Here is a 16,487-nt window from a genome sequence, read left to right as displayed (position 1 = left end):
AGTCTGAATACGAGTGTATCTGAAAGAGGCACGGGCGTACTATCCTTTTCTCGAAGTCATTCAGGCAATTTTCAACGTCCTGTAATTTTGTGCTGCCTAATGCTAGAACCCTGAATTTTCAGTGATATATAGGGCGTACTGTAATATTAATTAAATACATTCCCAATAACATTTAATGCGATGCGATGCAAATTTGTGCCATTTTCAACCAAAAGGGTACTTATTGTCGCTTGTCAGTAAGGCGCTATTTCCATATAGCTTCAATTAGAAATCAACCTTATCAACAATCGACAATGTGGTACCTTTTGGTTGAAAACGTCACATTTTTACATGTAATGTTTTTGATGGGATTAGTTTTACGCAACCACCATTAGCAGCGTGACTTGACACCCTGTATATGTATATGTACACAAACATTGCTTGTGTAATAGTACCTAAATGATAGTGAATCGTTTAAGTCGTTATAAGTTTACTAAATATATAAACTGAATCGCGTGAGAAGTCAAATATTGCGAGTCATGATTGTAATCTCGGTTTCGAGTTATATAAAATCATCAGGTTTCTAAAATAAACTGAAAATATATGTATTAACATTTTAAAGTTTCTACTTATAACTAGGGTCTTAAACATGGTGCTCACATTGCTGTATTTTTGTTACTTTGATAAAGTTATAATAATAATACCTAGGGCAAATTTACTCATAGCCAATTTCGTAGATTTTTTTTAAAATTTATTAACAAATGACATGCAAAGTGCCTCAATACAAAGTGTAATAGAAATCTCCATACGAAGTGACCCCTGTTCATCGGTAATGAGTATTTTATTATAAGTTATAACGATCAAATGAAACTATTTTAGTAGAAACGCTGTGGCGCCCCGGTACTTATATTTACGGATAGATCAGATAAGATATAATATGTCAGGTGGGCTAGTCGAGCGTGAGTCCAAAATGCGGTGATGGTGATGTGCTTACGTGATGTCATGTTGTGACGTCACGTGTGACGCTACTCTGATTTGAAGTCCAGCCTCATTTCATTTAAAACGTGCTTTCACAATACTAGAAATACTACTATGTACAAGTTTGTAACAAGTTAATAAAATTGCTTTATTTTATCGTGTTGTGTAATTCTACTAGAAAATTGATTATTATCAATAATCAACAAACAACGGAAAAAACACAAAAGTAAATCTAAACCGATAAAAATATGTAAACATGATTGCAAATTATGAGTCTCCCATATGTTACGTTTCATTGAGATTAAAATACATTAATTACCCGTTTTTTTTTTCATACTTATTTATTTCTTAATCGCTGTTATTGACACTAATTATAAACAATTTTTAGTATTGTTCTTCTATATACCTACTAGGGATTAGGTTGCCGAGCGGACTGCAGCAGGAGTCCTGGAAAACAAGCCGAGACAGGGCTAGAATGATGATAAATATATCGATATAACTAGAGCTTGAATCACGATATACGTTTATGTCATCAAAGATATAGGCCCCCTGGTTAAATACTCGTACTACTACACTACACTTCAAACAATCAAAGTTTCATTGCTCTTGGCTGTATATTTCAATGAAGAGAAATCACAACCTTTCAAAAACTCGTCGAGTGAAAGCAGCCTTACGCGACTTTGAAATGTTGAAATTCAAAACAAAATAACTGCTGAAGAGGAACAGGCCAAAGTTGGACGAATGAAAATTAATGAAATTCCCCACTAGGAGGACGGTCGGTTTACAAAGCCAGTGTCCGAGCTCAGTTTTACAACGTCGAGTTAAATTTACCGGATAAGGCGTAATTATGCTCTGGGGGCATTTTTTACCGTTGTCACCAGAATAAAGAAGGATATGCACAGCACCCGGTAATGAAACTTATGACGAATGCTCCGGCTGATTAAGTAAGAGCGTGCAAAGTTCTGTTCATGTATCATCAGTAGAATATGAATTCTAGTGACTATCCTATAAAATGCCTCCGGTGTTGCAGGCGTCCATAGGCTACGGTAACTGCTTACCATCATCCGGGCCGTATGCTACCGTCGATTACCACCGACGTGGTATTAAAAAAATGTAAATTAAAGAAATGATGAAATTTTTGTGTATCACTCATTCACACGCACTAACATTATTAATACCGTTTGCTTACATATGTAACACATACATACATGTGGACATTAACGCTGGCGTTCCGCAAGGCTCTGTGCTATCCCCAACGCTGTTTTTGCTGCACATCAATGACATGTTGTCTATCGACGACATTCATTGCTATGCAGACGACAGTACTGGGGATGCCTATTACGCAGGCCGTGCCAACATCCGTGGTGCTAGAGAGTCGTGAAAAGCTTGTGTCGGATATTGAGGGCACTCTATCCAGAATTTTGGTGTGGGGCCGGGACAATTTAGTGCGATTCACCAACCAAGACACAAGTTTGCGCGTTCACCGCTAAGAAAACCCCATTTACTGTGGTCCCACAGTTCGAAGGCACAGCCCTTACCATGTCAGGGAGTATTGGGATCCTCGGTGTCGACATCTCCAGTGACGTCCAATTCCGTAGCCACCTGGAAGGAAAGGCTGATCTGGCATCCAAAAAACTCGGTGTGCTCAATAAAGCACGGCGATACTTTACTCCGGGGCAAAGACTGCTGCTATATAAATCGCAAGTCAGACCCCATATGGAGTACTGCTGTCACCTTTGGGCAGGAGCACCTGGATGTCAGCTTGGACCCTTCGACTCAGTCCAAAGGCGCGCTGTACGAATCGTCGACGATCCCAAACTCACAAGCGGTATTGAACCTTTAAGTCTAAGGAGAGACTTCGCCTCCTTATGCGTGTTCTACCGCTTGTACAATGGGCTGTGCTCTGAAGAACTGTTTGACATGCCAACGGCCGCTTTCTATCACCGCACCGCTCGCCATCGGCAGAACACCCTAGCACCTAAATGGTCGCGTACTGTGCGGTTTAAGAGGAATTTCCTCCCGCGTACGCTTCGGCTGAGGAATGAGCTCCCATGCCGAGGTTTTCCCGAGGGGCTACAGTATGAGGTTCTTCAAGGACGGGAAAAAAGGAGTGTACAGGTTTTTAAAGGGTCGGCAACGCGCGTGTAATATCTCCGGTGTTGCAGGCGTCCATAGGCTACGGTAACTGCTTACCATCAGGCGGGCTGTATGCTTGATTGCCACCGACGTGGTATAAAAAAATATTTAAGGCATATTTTTAATATGACCATTTTATTGATATTGACATGACATGAAAACCTATTAGAAATGTGCAGTCAAGCGTGAGTCGCTCTTAATTAATTAAGTCCAGCCACCATCAGAAGTAGGCAAACGGGCGATGTATACACCTAAAATTATCTCAACAGATCTAAAGAGAGCATTTGTAAATTATTTTAAATACCTTGACCGCGTGTCTACTTCTGCGTCTGACTGTACAATCAAGGTGCAATAATTATTATCATTTCTTAGATCGCTTTAGGATAAAGTCGTTTCTGTAGGATTTAATTCTATCCTAAAGCCCAGCTTCACGGCATGCTCCACTTGGCACCGCCAACTTTGCCTCTCAACGACTTTGCACTGACCCAACTCTAGGAAAGAGTATTGTGTAAATAATTGCTTCAAACAAGCATCAAGAGCAACGGCTGGGTTTGCTTTAATAACTCGACGTGGTTTTAAGTTTTAAGGTTTGTGCATTGAGATGCACTCGAAGCTCTTCTAGAGGGCTCTTCTGTTATCTTTAACCCTTAACCACCTACGCAAGGTCTCTCAGACCTTTGCAAATACAAAATAGTGAATAACTCAACACGTGTTCATTGCACGGACCTCTGTGACCCTCTACCTTTCCCTGCAGCCGTCTCAGTGCCGGCCATGTGATCGATGCCTTCGGACGTGTGTCTTTGTGAATTTGGTGAGCAAAAGACTGTCGTCGGTGGTCTCAGTGGGTTACGGTACAGCGTTTTATGTAAACCGTAGGCTACACACTGCCTACACGCTACCTAGTTTTACTTGTAATATATTCAGAACTCTACCCCCTTTTTTAGAGGTGGGAGGGTGAAAGTTACAGATTTATTAGTTTTACTGTTCTATGTACGTATCTAAAACATAGACTACATGGGAAAGTTCAGCTTTCTAGGACAGATATAATAAAGTATTGAATAAAATGTGTAAGTATTGTATTTATTGGCTGTGCATTGGCTGCCGCGAAAAATGGCTATTTGAATAGCTTGCAATTTTATAATAATAATACGTTTTTATATAAAAATTATAGCTGATTAGCTAGACTGATTATTGTTCTTTAAGATTTATTAATATAAAAATATATCATGCAAATAATATTTTGTGATCCCTTGTCCCAAAGGATTTACAATGATTTTTTTGTTAAAAGTAAGAAAAATGTTATATGTTAAGTTCAAGCTCTATGTTATTGATTAATGTTGTATCGGTATTTGTTAATAAATGCCTTCAACCAATAGATAGGTAAATATAATTTAATTGTCCCTCTAACATAATTCTTATAAATATTTTAGACCCATTTCAAATAGTGGTCTACCAGACCTTTCGTAGGTGGTTATGCTATAGAAATTGGACGTAGGTAGTTAAGGGTTAATGGTGCCATGATTTTCGATACTTATAAGAAAGCCATTATCTTGTAATCAATCATAAATCGCCTTTTTTACATAAAAATAAATAATAAAAACCTTTGAATGACACCGATTTAAGCTCAACATACAAATTAGGAATTTGAAATCTGTAACAACCGGCAATATTTTTATTTAAGTACGACGGTTTTATTGTACGTTCGTGAAAGATAAAAATTTAAGGCATTAACCTAACTATACATCAAATTCAAACGTTAAAGTTAAAATCACATCAGTCTTCAACCTCTGAATAAAATTATGCTGCTGTTTGAAGTTGCAGGATAGACCAAGAAATGTAGTAGGCGGTTACGGAGCCTGATATGGTCCCATGTTTGTACCGAATATTAAAGGCTCTCTTGATTGTTCAAAAACGGATGAGAAAGTTGCATTTTATCTACTGAGGGGCCAACTGAGTAGAGTCATTAATTAAATGCCAATTTTAAGTTGTTTCCTTATGTTGGCTGGTAGAATTGACTTTTAAATGATGATTTTTGAATGATAAATATTTGATAACATTCATTTTGAATTGATTTGCTTTGATTTTGTTTGATATTTTATAGTTAGAATTTTCCCTGTGTTGGTGTGGTGGAAAATATTGTGTTTCACTCGGCGGCAAAATTTGTTTAACCCTCATGTCTTGAAACCGTCGCAACGCTTAAGATTCCATTTTTTGAACCACTTGCTACGCTCGTGGTCCAATTTTGATCTTTCCCTTACTCAGATATCAATATTGGCACGAGAGGTTAAACAACAACTTTGCCCCCTTGCCATACCACCAAACCAATAACTATTTTATTTAAGTTTTTTGAATTGTCGGTTAAATACGGATGATGGTAGTATGATCAGAGATTTTTAGTAGTGTGAACTTGATGATATTGAGACTGTATCGTTAACAATAAAGACAGATAAAACCTGGTCTAACTGTTGATATGTGTTCCTATATTCTAGGGGTTTGATCTAAAGGTATTTTTAAGCCATATCAGATTTTTCTTTAGGGAATGAATGAATGAATGAATGAATGAATGAATGATTTATTTGCATATGAATATTGGGTTACATAAGTAGGTGTTGGGTACAATATTTTGAGTTTGGTTTCACCAAGATTCTACCTATACAGGTGTACATGCACTGTATATTGGCTTGATTCGCTACTAACAGTAGTAGAATTTCGCCAAATCACAGAAAATTAATATTACTACTTAATTATAATAATTATCTTACAACATAGTTCAATTTATACCTATAAATTTATACAATGTCAAGTTATAACGTTACGTCATTTCGATTATAAAAGTCAAAGTAATTACAAAATTAGAAAGAATGTCATACATATATAAGCTTAAGAATTACAATTAGAAGGATAAAAATTTATGATTAAGAAAGTCATAAATACTATAAAAACAACACTTACATAACAGTTCATAGAGTTTACGTTTGAATTCCAGAGTTGATAAAAATTTTAATGCCACAGGAATTTTGTTAAAGATTCTAATGCACATAATGTATGCACTCTTTTTTCTGACTACTAGACTGTGTGGCGGTATTGGCATTTGGTATTGTCTTATGGACCTGTTGGAAACGTTCCCCGGTGTGGGAAAGAGATCTGGATTTTACTTAACAAATAGTGAAACCTCGTATATGTAAAGGCAGGGCAGTGTAAGTATATTCAGCTTAGGGAACAAGGGTTTATTTTATTTTATTTATTAAGTACAGCCACATCGTATGTATTACATATGTTGCATTAAAATTGTGTCAATACCTGATACAGTACGACAATTATGGAGTACATAGCGTTGACTAAATATAATAGGACTGGGAATGAGATCTGAGAAGGGTTGACAGGATTCCCTGTAGCGGGCACTGCATATTAGCCCTTACACATTTCTTTTGTGCTACAAAGGCTTGGTCAGCATATACGGAATTCCCCCACATAATGATTCCGTATCTTAGTACAGATGCAATGTATCCGTGGTAAGCCATAAGAGCTGTTTTCATGGAAACTGTTTGTTTATGTCGCCACAACACGAAACAGAATTTGTCAATTTTTTTACATACTACGGCGACCTGGTCTTTCCAATTACAATATGTATCTAGAGTTATTCCTAGAAATCGCGTACTATCAACTTCTCCAATATCGGTGTTGTCGTGACTAACTTTTATATCTTGTTTTATGGCTTTATAAGATTTGAACACACACATAGCCACACGCATAGCCATGGCTAAAAAAGCTTTCAACACCAAAAAAACACCTATTTAAAGCAAAGATATGCCGAAACATTAGAAAGCGATTTATCAAGACCTACGTCTGGAGTATAGCGTTATATGGTAGCGAGACGTGGACATTAACCCAGCGTGATAGAGACAGACTAAGCGCTTTTGAAATGTAGACATGGAGAAGAATGGAAGGTATAAGCTGGAAGGAGAGGAAAACGAATGCAGAAGTATTGGATTTGGTAGGTGAGAAGCGATCTCTGCTGAGAATGATTGAAAACAGAAGTGGAAACATATTGGGGCACCTGATACGGCACGATACTTACATAAAGTCTATAATAGAAGGAAGAATAGAAAAAAGGAGAGGCAGAGGAAGACCGAGACGTGCGTTTTTGGACCAAGCCAAGGAGAAAATCAACGTAGTGACGTATCAGGAGCTCAAAACAGTGGCAGAAAGAAGAACGGAGTGGCGGTTACTCCACCGACAAGAGCCAGGCTCTTAAGAGTTATGATGATGATGAAGATTTGAAATGCACAAGTTTCGTTTTACTTAAATTTATTTTGAGACTATTTTGACTTAGCCATGTAACTATATCCTTTAAAGCAAGATTTAAATCTAGTTCATAATTGTTAACATTTGTTCCCTTAATTATGATAGTCGTATCATCAGCAAAAAGGATGCATTCATGCTTCGTTGTATCAGGTAAATCGTTAATGTAAACAAGAAATAGGAGAGGGCCCAGGATACTCCCCTGAGGAACGCCATAAGAATTCAGTTTGTACTCTGATTTGTAAGACATAAGCTTATTGTTTTCCACTCTTCCTATCTGTGTGCATTGTATTCTGTCAGTCAAATAGCTTTTGAGCCATGAGTGAGAAAGACCACGGATTCCTGTATTTTCCAGCTTTTATAGCAACTTTCGGTGACACAATCATGCTTCATCAATATCGCGTCTCGCAAATTCACTTCGGACAAGCCTATCGAGCTTAATTTGAGACTATTTCACTGACTCCTTGGTAGTACGATAAAAAAAAAAACAAAAGGTTAATAATGTGCCAAAACATGTTATCTAAGTGTCCTCTTCATCATTGCTCAATTAAGCAGCTGCGAAATAAATATGATTTTTTATTTTTACATAAATACGATTTTTCACGTACGTTTTGGATTCCCTTCAATTTCTGATGCAAGCAAAATGAGGGTAAAAAAACAGCTAAAAGAATCAGTTAAAAACCAAAACCTAACGGACATTCATGGCGTTGAACCATCACTAGAGAGGGTCGATAGAAACGCTCCACGATAGTTATACCTATTGGATGCCTAAGCCAAAGTTGTCGTAAGTAACATACCATATTCTCTAAAAGACCACCATGCACTGAGCCAAACCTATTTTTTAACTAAAAGACATGATTACGCTATGCCCAGAGTTAGGAATTAGTTAGGAATCATGTGTAATTACGGTTCGCATAGTACAATTTTTTTTGGTGTAGGTATTTATCGTTTTGTTCGCACATCGTATATTTTCTTGTAGTATTTGTCCGAAGTCGTTATTGTTACTCCCGAGTACAGTTATTAAGTACATTTTGTCTAAACCATATGCTTTACGTCGAGCTGTCGAGTGTACCTTATTAAAGCATTTATTAAACATGTGTAATTTTTAAATAAACATTTAATACCAAAAAAACGGCTAAGTAAAATTGTCATTATACTTAACGATACAGTATTTACAACATATGTTTCCTATTCTTCTTAATGTCAGTGTTTTCGTAAGCGCTGAACTTCTGATATCGTTTTAGGTGAAAAAGCGAACTGTATTGAGTCCGTCCCTCGTACTACCTACTTTCAGCACGAAAACGCTGAACCACTCGCAATCAAACAAGGACTTGTGTTTGTGTTTTTATTTAACGCAGCTTCACTGGTGGTCGGAAATTATACAGCACTCTGTAATTGAAAGTTAACAGAGCCAAGCTCATTTGTTCTTAATTGATTTCATCGTTTTTTGCGTGCAGTTCTGTTAAATTGACAGGTATACCTACATTTTTTAAACCTACTTATGTGTACCAAATTTCAAGATAATTGTTCGAATAGTTTCGGAGAAAATAGGCTGTGACAGACGGACAGACAGACAGAGAGACGCACGAGTGATCCTATAAGGGTTCGGTTTTTTTTCTTGTGAGGTACGGAACCCTAAAAACTCAGCACCGGGTGAGACTCGAAGTCGCGACTTCGGGATATCAGGCCCGGCTAAGGCTTAGACAAAAAAAAAACATATTTATTTACTTGTCCCAACCAATATGAAACGAACGACGAATTGGTAACTAGATGTGTATGTATGTATGTGTTTTTTTGTGTAATGATAAGCAAGGAAGTCAGTCTTGAATGTTACGACGAACAAGTGGGTACCTAAGCAGAAGCACCTATTTACTTACGTTGCGTCCGGCTAGTTCTGACATATAAGATTGCACAAGTCTACGTCGTCGTCTACACAATCCTTCCCCGTCTCGGCTTGTTCGTCTTTGTCCTTCGTCGCTGATAGATAGTGATGTTACGGATATTGCAGCAAAGGCTGTTCAGCAAAACAAAGTGCGTGCACCTATGTACGCACCTAGAGATAGCTCTCACGGAGATAATATATAACAAAAATAAAACTTATCGTTTGTTGTCAAAAAGGCGCTATAACTATAATTAAAGATGTAATTATTTTCGTCTCAATCGCAAATTTACGAAGTTGTTCTTTTTCTTATACAAATATCTAATAGTTGAAGATTTTATAGAAACATTTTTTTTTTTCAATTACCACACCACGCTACCTCGAAGGTCAAACAACCGTCAACCCATCAAGTTCGGCAAACTAAAGGCAACGAAAAAATCTGCTAACAGCATTATGGTAATCGACCCCTTCGCATTTTATTACTGAACGAAGGAGACCGAAAGAATCGTGGCTTGAGCGCAAATCGTCCGCAGTGCCTATTCGTGAACATAAATTGGCAGGTTTTTTTATTGAACACGCCAAATCGTCAAAGTCACGAATGGGGCCTGCACCCCCTGCAGGCATGCTTGGAGCGAAATGTATGGAATTTTATTTCGCCCGACGTTAATGCGACATGAAATGAATTTCCGTTGAACCAGAGCTGAAAGATCGTGGGTATTTATTTGTGGCAGAGGAAATATAGAATTCCGCAATAAGTTATTAACTTCATTCAAGTGCAGATTAATTAAACTCCATAAAATGCACGCTTTTGTATTAGGTATTAGGCTTGAGACTAGATACAATTAGTTTAGTTAAATCATCGTGGAATTTCAAGAGTAAACGCGAAACGAACGTTATGGTACGAGCTCGTAATGTCAGTGTTTTCGTAAGCGCTGGACTTACCATAATTTGCAATATGTTGTGTCACTTGGTGGATAATTATTGGTTCAATAAAAAGCACATGTTCTGGAATCGACGGTATTAAACCAACACCGTTTACGAATACCATGTAAAAAAAACCGGCCAAGTGCGAGTCGGACTCGCGCACCGAGGGTTCCGTACTTTTTACTATTTGTTGTTATAGCGGCAACAGAAATACATCATCTGTGAAAATTTCAACTGTCTAACTATCACGGTTCATGAGATACAGCTTGGTGACAGACAGACTGACAGACGGACAGCGGAGTCTTAGTAATAGGGTCCCGTTTTTACCTGTTGGGTACCGGAAGCCTAAAAAATATTACAACGTGTTTAACCGCCCAGGGTACGGATTCCAAGAATACTTTCATGTATAATGAATACAAATAAACACATAAATATTTGGCTTGGCAACAGCGCAGCGCTGTTGGCGTGCCTCCCGCGGTAATAAGTGCCTTATTATGATAACTGAATCGAGGAGTCGGATTTAATATAAAGCATTATTTATAAATATAGACACCCAAAGCGCACATTAGCATTTATTGTTCTAAAAGTGCTAGTCCAATTATGAACCAAACGTGACTTCTAGACGAGTTTTGGTAACCCTTGCTTTTATACTTGTAGTTTATATTTATTGCTGTTGTATTTAATGGCTTTTTAATGGTTAAGAGATAGTCAAGTATGTTCGTTGAAAAAATCTGAACTTGGTACCTCGCTAAATTAATAAAATTTGTCCTAAATTTATTTTCTTCAATCATTAAACTAGACTATACTCTCAATAAAATACATAATGAATTCGAAAAGCAAATGGCAAAAGGAATTGGAACTCCTACTGAGAAAAGCGAACTGCGCTTAAGTAACATGACAGTATAGTACCGACCTTCTACATACAGACATATAATATATATGTAAGTTTATATAGTTGTACGTACTTAGACTTCTGGACCAGCGCCAAGCATTAATGAGGTGTTCGTTTCCATTTTTACTATTTTCTGTTTGTGCAAATTACCTATTGCAAATATAAAAAAAATACTGTTAAAGGGTTGCAATGTTAGTAATAAATAACAATATTCTTCGTCTGTTTATAAATAAACATTGGCCTAAAAGCGTGTGTTTACCCTACCTATCAGCGGACCATGGACGGCGTACGGCGTGTACTTATAAGCTATCGTAAGGCCTTAAATCAAACGCCTGCGGCGGAAGTGTTGCTAGCCGCGCTGCCCTGAAACAAATTGCTGATACTTTCCTTAAGGCGTTTTTTTCTCTGTTGATGTTTATGAATGCTTTTGATGAAATTTATGGAGGTATCGATACCTATTAACTATATTCCAATAAGTGAAAAATTATTATATAAAACAAGCAATTCATATCTTACAATGCTTCTTCTTGCTTCTTATTATAGGTTGCCTACTTTTTAAAGTACAGGGACCTATGCTATCTACTTTAACTTCAAATGTGCCATTTTCAACCAAAAGGGTACTTATTGTCGCTTGTCAGACCAACCACCAACCAGACCAACCAACCCAACCACCAACTTATCTGAGTAAGGCGCTATTTCCATGTAGGTTCAATTAGAAATCAACCTTATCAACAAGCGACAATGTGGTACCTTTTGGTTGAAAACGTCACAAATATCTACCTAGTTTGTAAGTTTCGTCTGGAATATCGCAACGCTTAGACAAAGGTAAAAAACCTAAAAAATGTGTTCCTATCTAATGCAACATGTTTCGCAGTTAAATAGTGATAACAAGTGTTAAAAAGTATTTTAAGGAAATGAAAACATGTCCCAAACATGCTTAAATCGGACAGGACGATAACCCCATCGTTTCCACGTTGTGAACATTAAAAAAAAAGTGAATCAGTGTGAGTGTTGTGAGAGTGTCAGGTTGCGATGAGGCGGGGGGCGGGAGTGCCCCCGCGCCTCTTATCAGTTGATAAGGCGTCGTGGCGGCCCGAGGCAAGCGAGGTATCGGCAAACGTGGTGAAGTCTTCAGGGTGACCAGGCTGCTTGGACCGAAGCGGCCGCCGCCCGCAATGCTGCACTCACTAAACGCGCTGGCGGGCAAGATCTCGCCGGGCGGCGGCCTCGACACAAACGCGAACCGGCATTCGCACCCCAACCGAAACCACAAGGCGTCCTCGCCCTCTGCACCCTACTCTAAGCCCAAGTAAGTGACAATGCTAGTACTACCTTGTACAGATTCGTTAATTACTAAGTAGGTTCGATATTAAGTATTAAGAGACCCAGATCACCAGTACCTCACGTTAATTTGATTTTCTCAAACATGCAATGTAATGTCGTTATTACGTGCGTTATAAAAGGCTTCAAAGTATCACGTGTCGGGCGGAGCAACTCGAGAACTATGAAGGAATTTCATACAAAATTGAAGGCCTAGGCCGGGAAGTATTTTTTATTTTATTTTAATGTAAACATGGCGTTTGTGTTCATGAACAGGCTAAACAGCTAAATTATATTTTTTTAATTTTTTTAAACCGTGCATCGTAACGCAAAAATAATCAAATTTTAGTTCCCCTGTAAGAAACTCCTAATTAATATATAAAACACACCATGAAAAAAAAAGAAAAAAATCTTTATAGGACCGTATGTCCTAAACACCGTGCGTCGTAGCGCAAAAATAATAAAATTTTCGTTCCCCTTTAATTAATACCCCACGCACTGAATAACATTAGGACACGAAACAATCATCATCATCATCATCATATTTGTGTTATTATTTCATTGTATATTTGAGAAAAGCACTAAGTATATATCTCGACGTGCAAAAGGGGTTGCCGGCCTCATAACTATCCGTCTATTCTATTCGGCCGGCAACCCCTTACTTCACGGCCTCTATAGTATTGTACTATTCCACTGTCAGTGATTTTGTCGATCTTGAATTGTTACGTTGAACCTCAATTTGGTAAGTGCCTTTTTAGATATGTGTTAAAAAAAACGTATTTCTGTTAGTCATATTTAGGCAAAAAAATCCATTAAAATTCAATATAATTACGTAGTACTAGATTAATAAGAATACTGACATGTCTATTGAGCATTCGAAGTAAGTAACACACTTTTTTTGAATTAGGCTTTTCCAAAAGGTAATTTATTTTTATATTTTATCCTCATGATCAGGCATAGGTACCCATGTAGTAAAATTATTAAGGTGTGCATGCACTAGGGATGAGCGAGGTAACGAAGCTGTGCGTGATGGATAATCGATAAGGAACCTGAATACATAGAAACGCGCTCGCCATTGAGAACGCGTTCTCTGGTGGATGTTCACGCTTTATACTTACATACTTTTAGCATTAACTATTTATTCAAATGCTAGTTAACACAAAGCCGTTGAAGAGTCTGAATACGAGTGTATCTGAAAGAGGCACGGGCGTACTATCCTTTTCTCGAAGTCATTCAGGCAATTTTCAACGTCCTGTAATTTTGTGCTGCCTAATGCTAGAACCCTGAATTTTCAGTGATATATAGGGCGTACTGTAATATTAATTAAATACATTCCCAATAACATTTAATGCGATGCGATGCAAATTTGTGCCATTTTCAACCAAAAGGGTACTTATTGTCGCTTGTCAGTAAGGCGCTATTTCCATATAGCTTCAATTAGAAATCAACCTTATCAACAATCGACAATGTGGTACCTTTTGGTTGAAAACGTCACATTTTTACATGTAATGTTTTTGATGGGATTAGTTTTACGCAACCACCATTAGCAGCGTGACTTGACACCCTGTATATGTATATGTACACAAACATTGCTTGTGTAATAGTACCTAAATGATAGTGAATCGTTTAAGTCGTTATAAGTTTACTAAATATATAAACTGAATCGCGTGAGAAGTCAAATATTGCGAGTCATGATTGTAATCTCGGTTTCGAGTTATATAAAATCATCAGGTTTCTAAAATAAACTGAAAATATATGTATTAACATTTTAAAGTTTCTACTTATAACTAGGGTCTTAAACATGGTGCTCACATTGCTGTATTTTTGTTACTTTGATAAAGTTATAATAATAATACCTAGGGCAAATTTACTCATAGCCAATTTCGTAGATTTTTTTTAAAATTTATTAACAAATGACATGCAAAGTGCCTCAATACAAAGTGTAATAGAAATCTCCATACGAAGTGACCCCTGTTCATCGGTAATGAGTATTTTATTATAAGTTATAACGATCAAATGAAACTATTTTAGTAGAAACGCTGTGGCGCCCCGGTACTTATATTTACGGATAGATCAGATAAGATATAATATGTCAGGTGGGCTAGTCGAGCGTGAGTCCAAAATGCGGTGATGGTGATGTGCTTACGTGATGTCATGTTGTGACGTCACGTGTGACGCTACTCTGATTTGAAGTCCAGCCTCATTTCATTTAAAACGTGCTTTCACAATACTAGAAATACTACTATGTACAAGTTTGTAACAAGTTAATAAAATTGCTTTATTTTATCGTGTTGTGTAATTCTACTAGAAAATTGATTATTATCAATAATCAACAAACAACGGAAAAAACACAAAAGTAAATCTAAACCGATAAAAATATGTAAACATGATTGCAAATTATGAGTCTCCCATATGTTACGTTTCATTGAGATTAAAATACATTAATTACCCGTTTTTTTTTTCATACTTATTTATTTCTTAATCGCTGTTATTGACACTAATTATAAACAATTTTTAGTATTGTTCTTCTATATACCTACTAGGGATTAGGTTGCCGAGCGGACTGCAGCAGGAGTCCTGGAAAACAAGCCGAGACAGGGCTAGAATGATGATAAATATATCGATATAACTAGAGCTTGAATCACGATATACGTTTATGTCATCAAAGATATAGGCCCCCTGGTTAAATACTCGTACCTGAGTATTTTTAAAGATATACCATGTGACTAAGAAATTTCACCTCACAGCAACCCGGGACATGAAGCTTTCGATTACGAAACTCATGTTAGCGTGAAATACTCGTACACGGTCATCCCGTGTTCCCGTGTAGTGTAGGTAGTAAGATTGGAATGTCCATTGCTTGATGACAACGGAGTAAGGTCGAAAAATCGAATTTCATCCTGAAGTTTCTAAGAGTTACTTGTTTCCGGACAAGATGAATGACACTCGCGAGCAAGATAGATATTCGACTCCAAATCCATGATGCAAATCTCATTACATTGTACAAATTTACAGTTTTCATATGATAGGTGTGTAATTTTTTTAGTAAAGTGCGAGATATTTTTTTATACCTACAGTTGCTCAAAAAGCGCTCCTTTACGTAGCAGTTTAGCGTTCGCGAAATTCGTTTTTGCGAATTAGTGCTATTTACTTTTCCATTTTTTTTTTCAGACCATCCATACGTCCACATCAAAGGGTTTGGATGTTCAAAAACTTTATATACTTAATATTTATTTCGCCATTTGACAACATTACGTACAAAATCATTATTACACGATATAAACTACATTTTTAGTTGTTATTGTATGAGTATATATTATAAAACACAATATTTAACTAATTTGAAAAAAAAGACTATCACGTTTGCTGTCATAAACCAAAAAAATTATAATTAAAAATGAAAACCCGGCCAAGTGCGAGTCGGACTCGCGCACGAAGGGTTCCGTACCATTACGGAAAAAACAGCAAAAAAATCACGTTTGTTGTATGGGAGCCCCATTTAAATATTTATATTATTCTGTTTTTAGTATTTGTTGTTATAGCGGCAACAGAAATACATCACCTGTGAAAATTTCAACTGTCTAGCTATCACGGTTCATGAGATACAGCCTGGTGACAGACAGACAGACAGACCGACAGACGGACAGACGGACAGCGGAGTCTTAGTAATAGGGTCCCGTTTTTACCCTTTGGGTACGGAACCCTAAAAACGATGGGTGAGTTATTGTGATTAATAGAAAATTTCGTTACTAAAAGAGAAAAAACTTAGGACACTATGTTGCTTAGAGTTTTGAATGATTCACGGTTAGTTTCACTAGACTTATATTGACCGGGATATAGACCGTGATTACCTTTTGTATTATTTGTGAGCTCCCGATATTTCGACGCAGTTACATGCATCATGTTCACGGGTGACTGAAGATAGCGGGTGGGTGTCAAAGTTGTGTAGACAGCGCTCTGTCTACCCTCATTCTTGCGCGTCGGCTGCGTTCACTTTCAACGTTACTAACGGTCGCATTCACACTATGTTGCTCCTTATAGTCCTTATTGAATCGAGAGCTTGTGGTTTATATATTT

At 37.3% G+C, this 16,487-nt stretch overlaps 1 protein-coding gene across 6 annotated transcripts in view; it reads left to right on the top strand.

Annotated features, from left to right (window-relative positions):
* LOC134746100 (CUGBP Elav-like family member 1) overlaps positions 1–16,487 on the top strand; it is a 514,830-nt gene that overhangs the window by 314,237 nt on the left and 184,106 nt on the right. Inside the window, exon 1 of one of the 6 annotated variants that reach the window (XM_063680381.1) lies at positions 11,956–12,399. The exons of 3 other annotated variants lie outside the window; for them this stretch is intronic. In XM_063680381.1, the coding sequence (XP_063536451.1) occupies positions 12,266–12,399 (134 nt within the window). In that variant the 5' untranslated portion in view covers positions 11,956–12,265. Of the gene's footprint in view, positions 1–11,955; positions 12,400–16,487 lie in introns of those variants that run through there. 2 more of the 6 variants (XM_063680354.1, XM_063680372.1) reach the window with 2 other exon arrangements.

The sequence above is a fragment of the Cydia strobilella genome, chromosome 1, assembly GCF_947568885.1.
Source record: "Cydia strobilella chromosome 1, ilCydStro3.1, whole genome shotgun sequence".
NCBI classification, from domain to species: Eukaryota; Metazoa; Arthropoda; class Insecta; order Lepidoptera; family Tortricidae; genus Cydia; species Cydia strobilella.
Note: the sequence above shows the minus strand (reverse complement) of the source record. Positions and strands in the feature narration are given on the sequence as shown.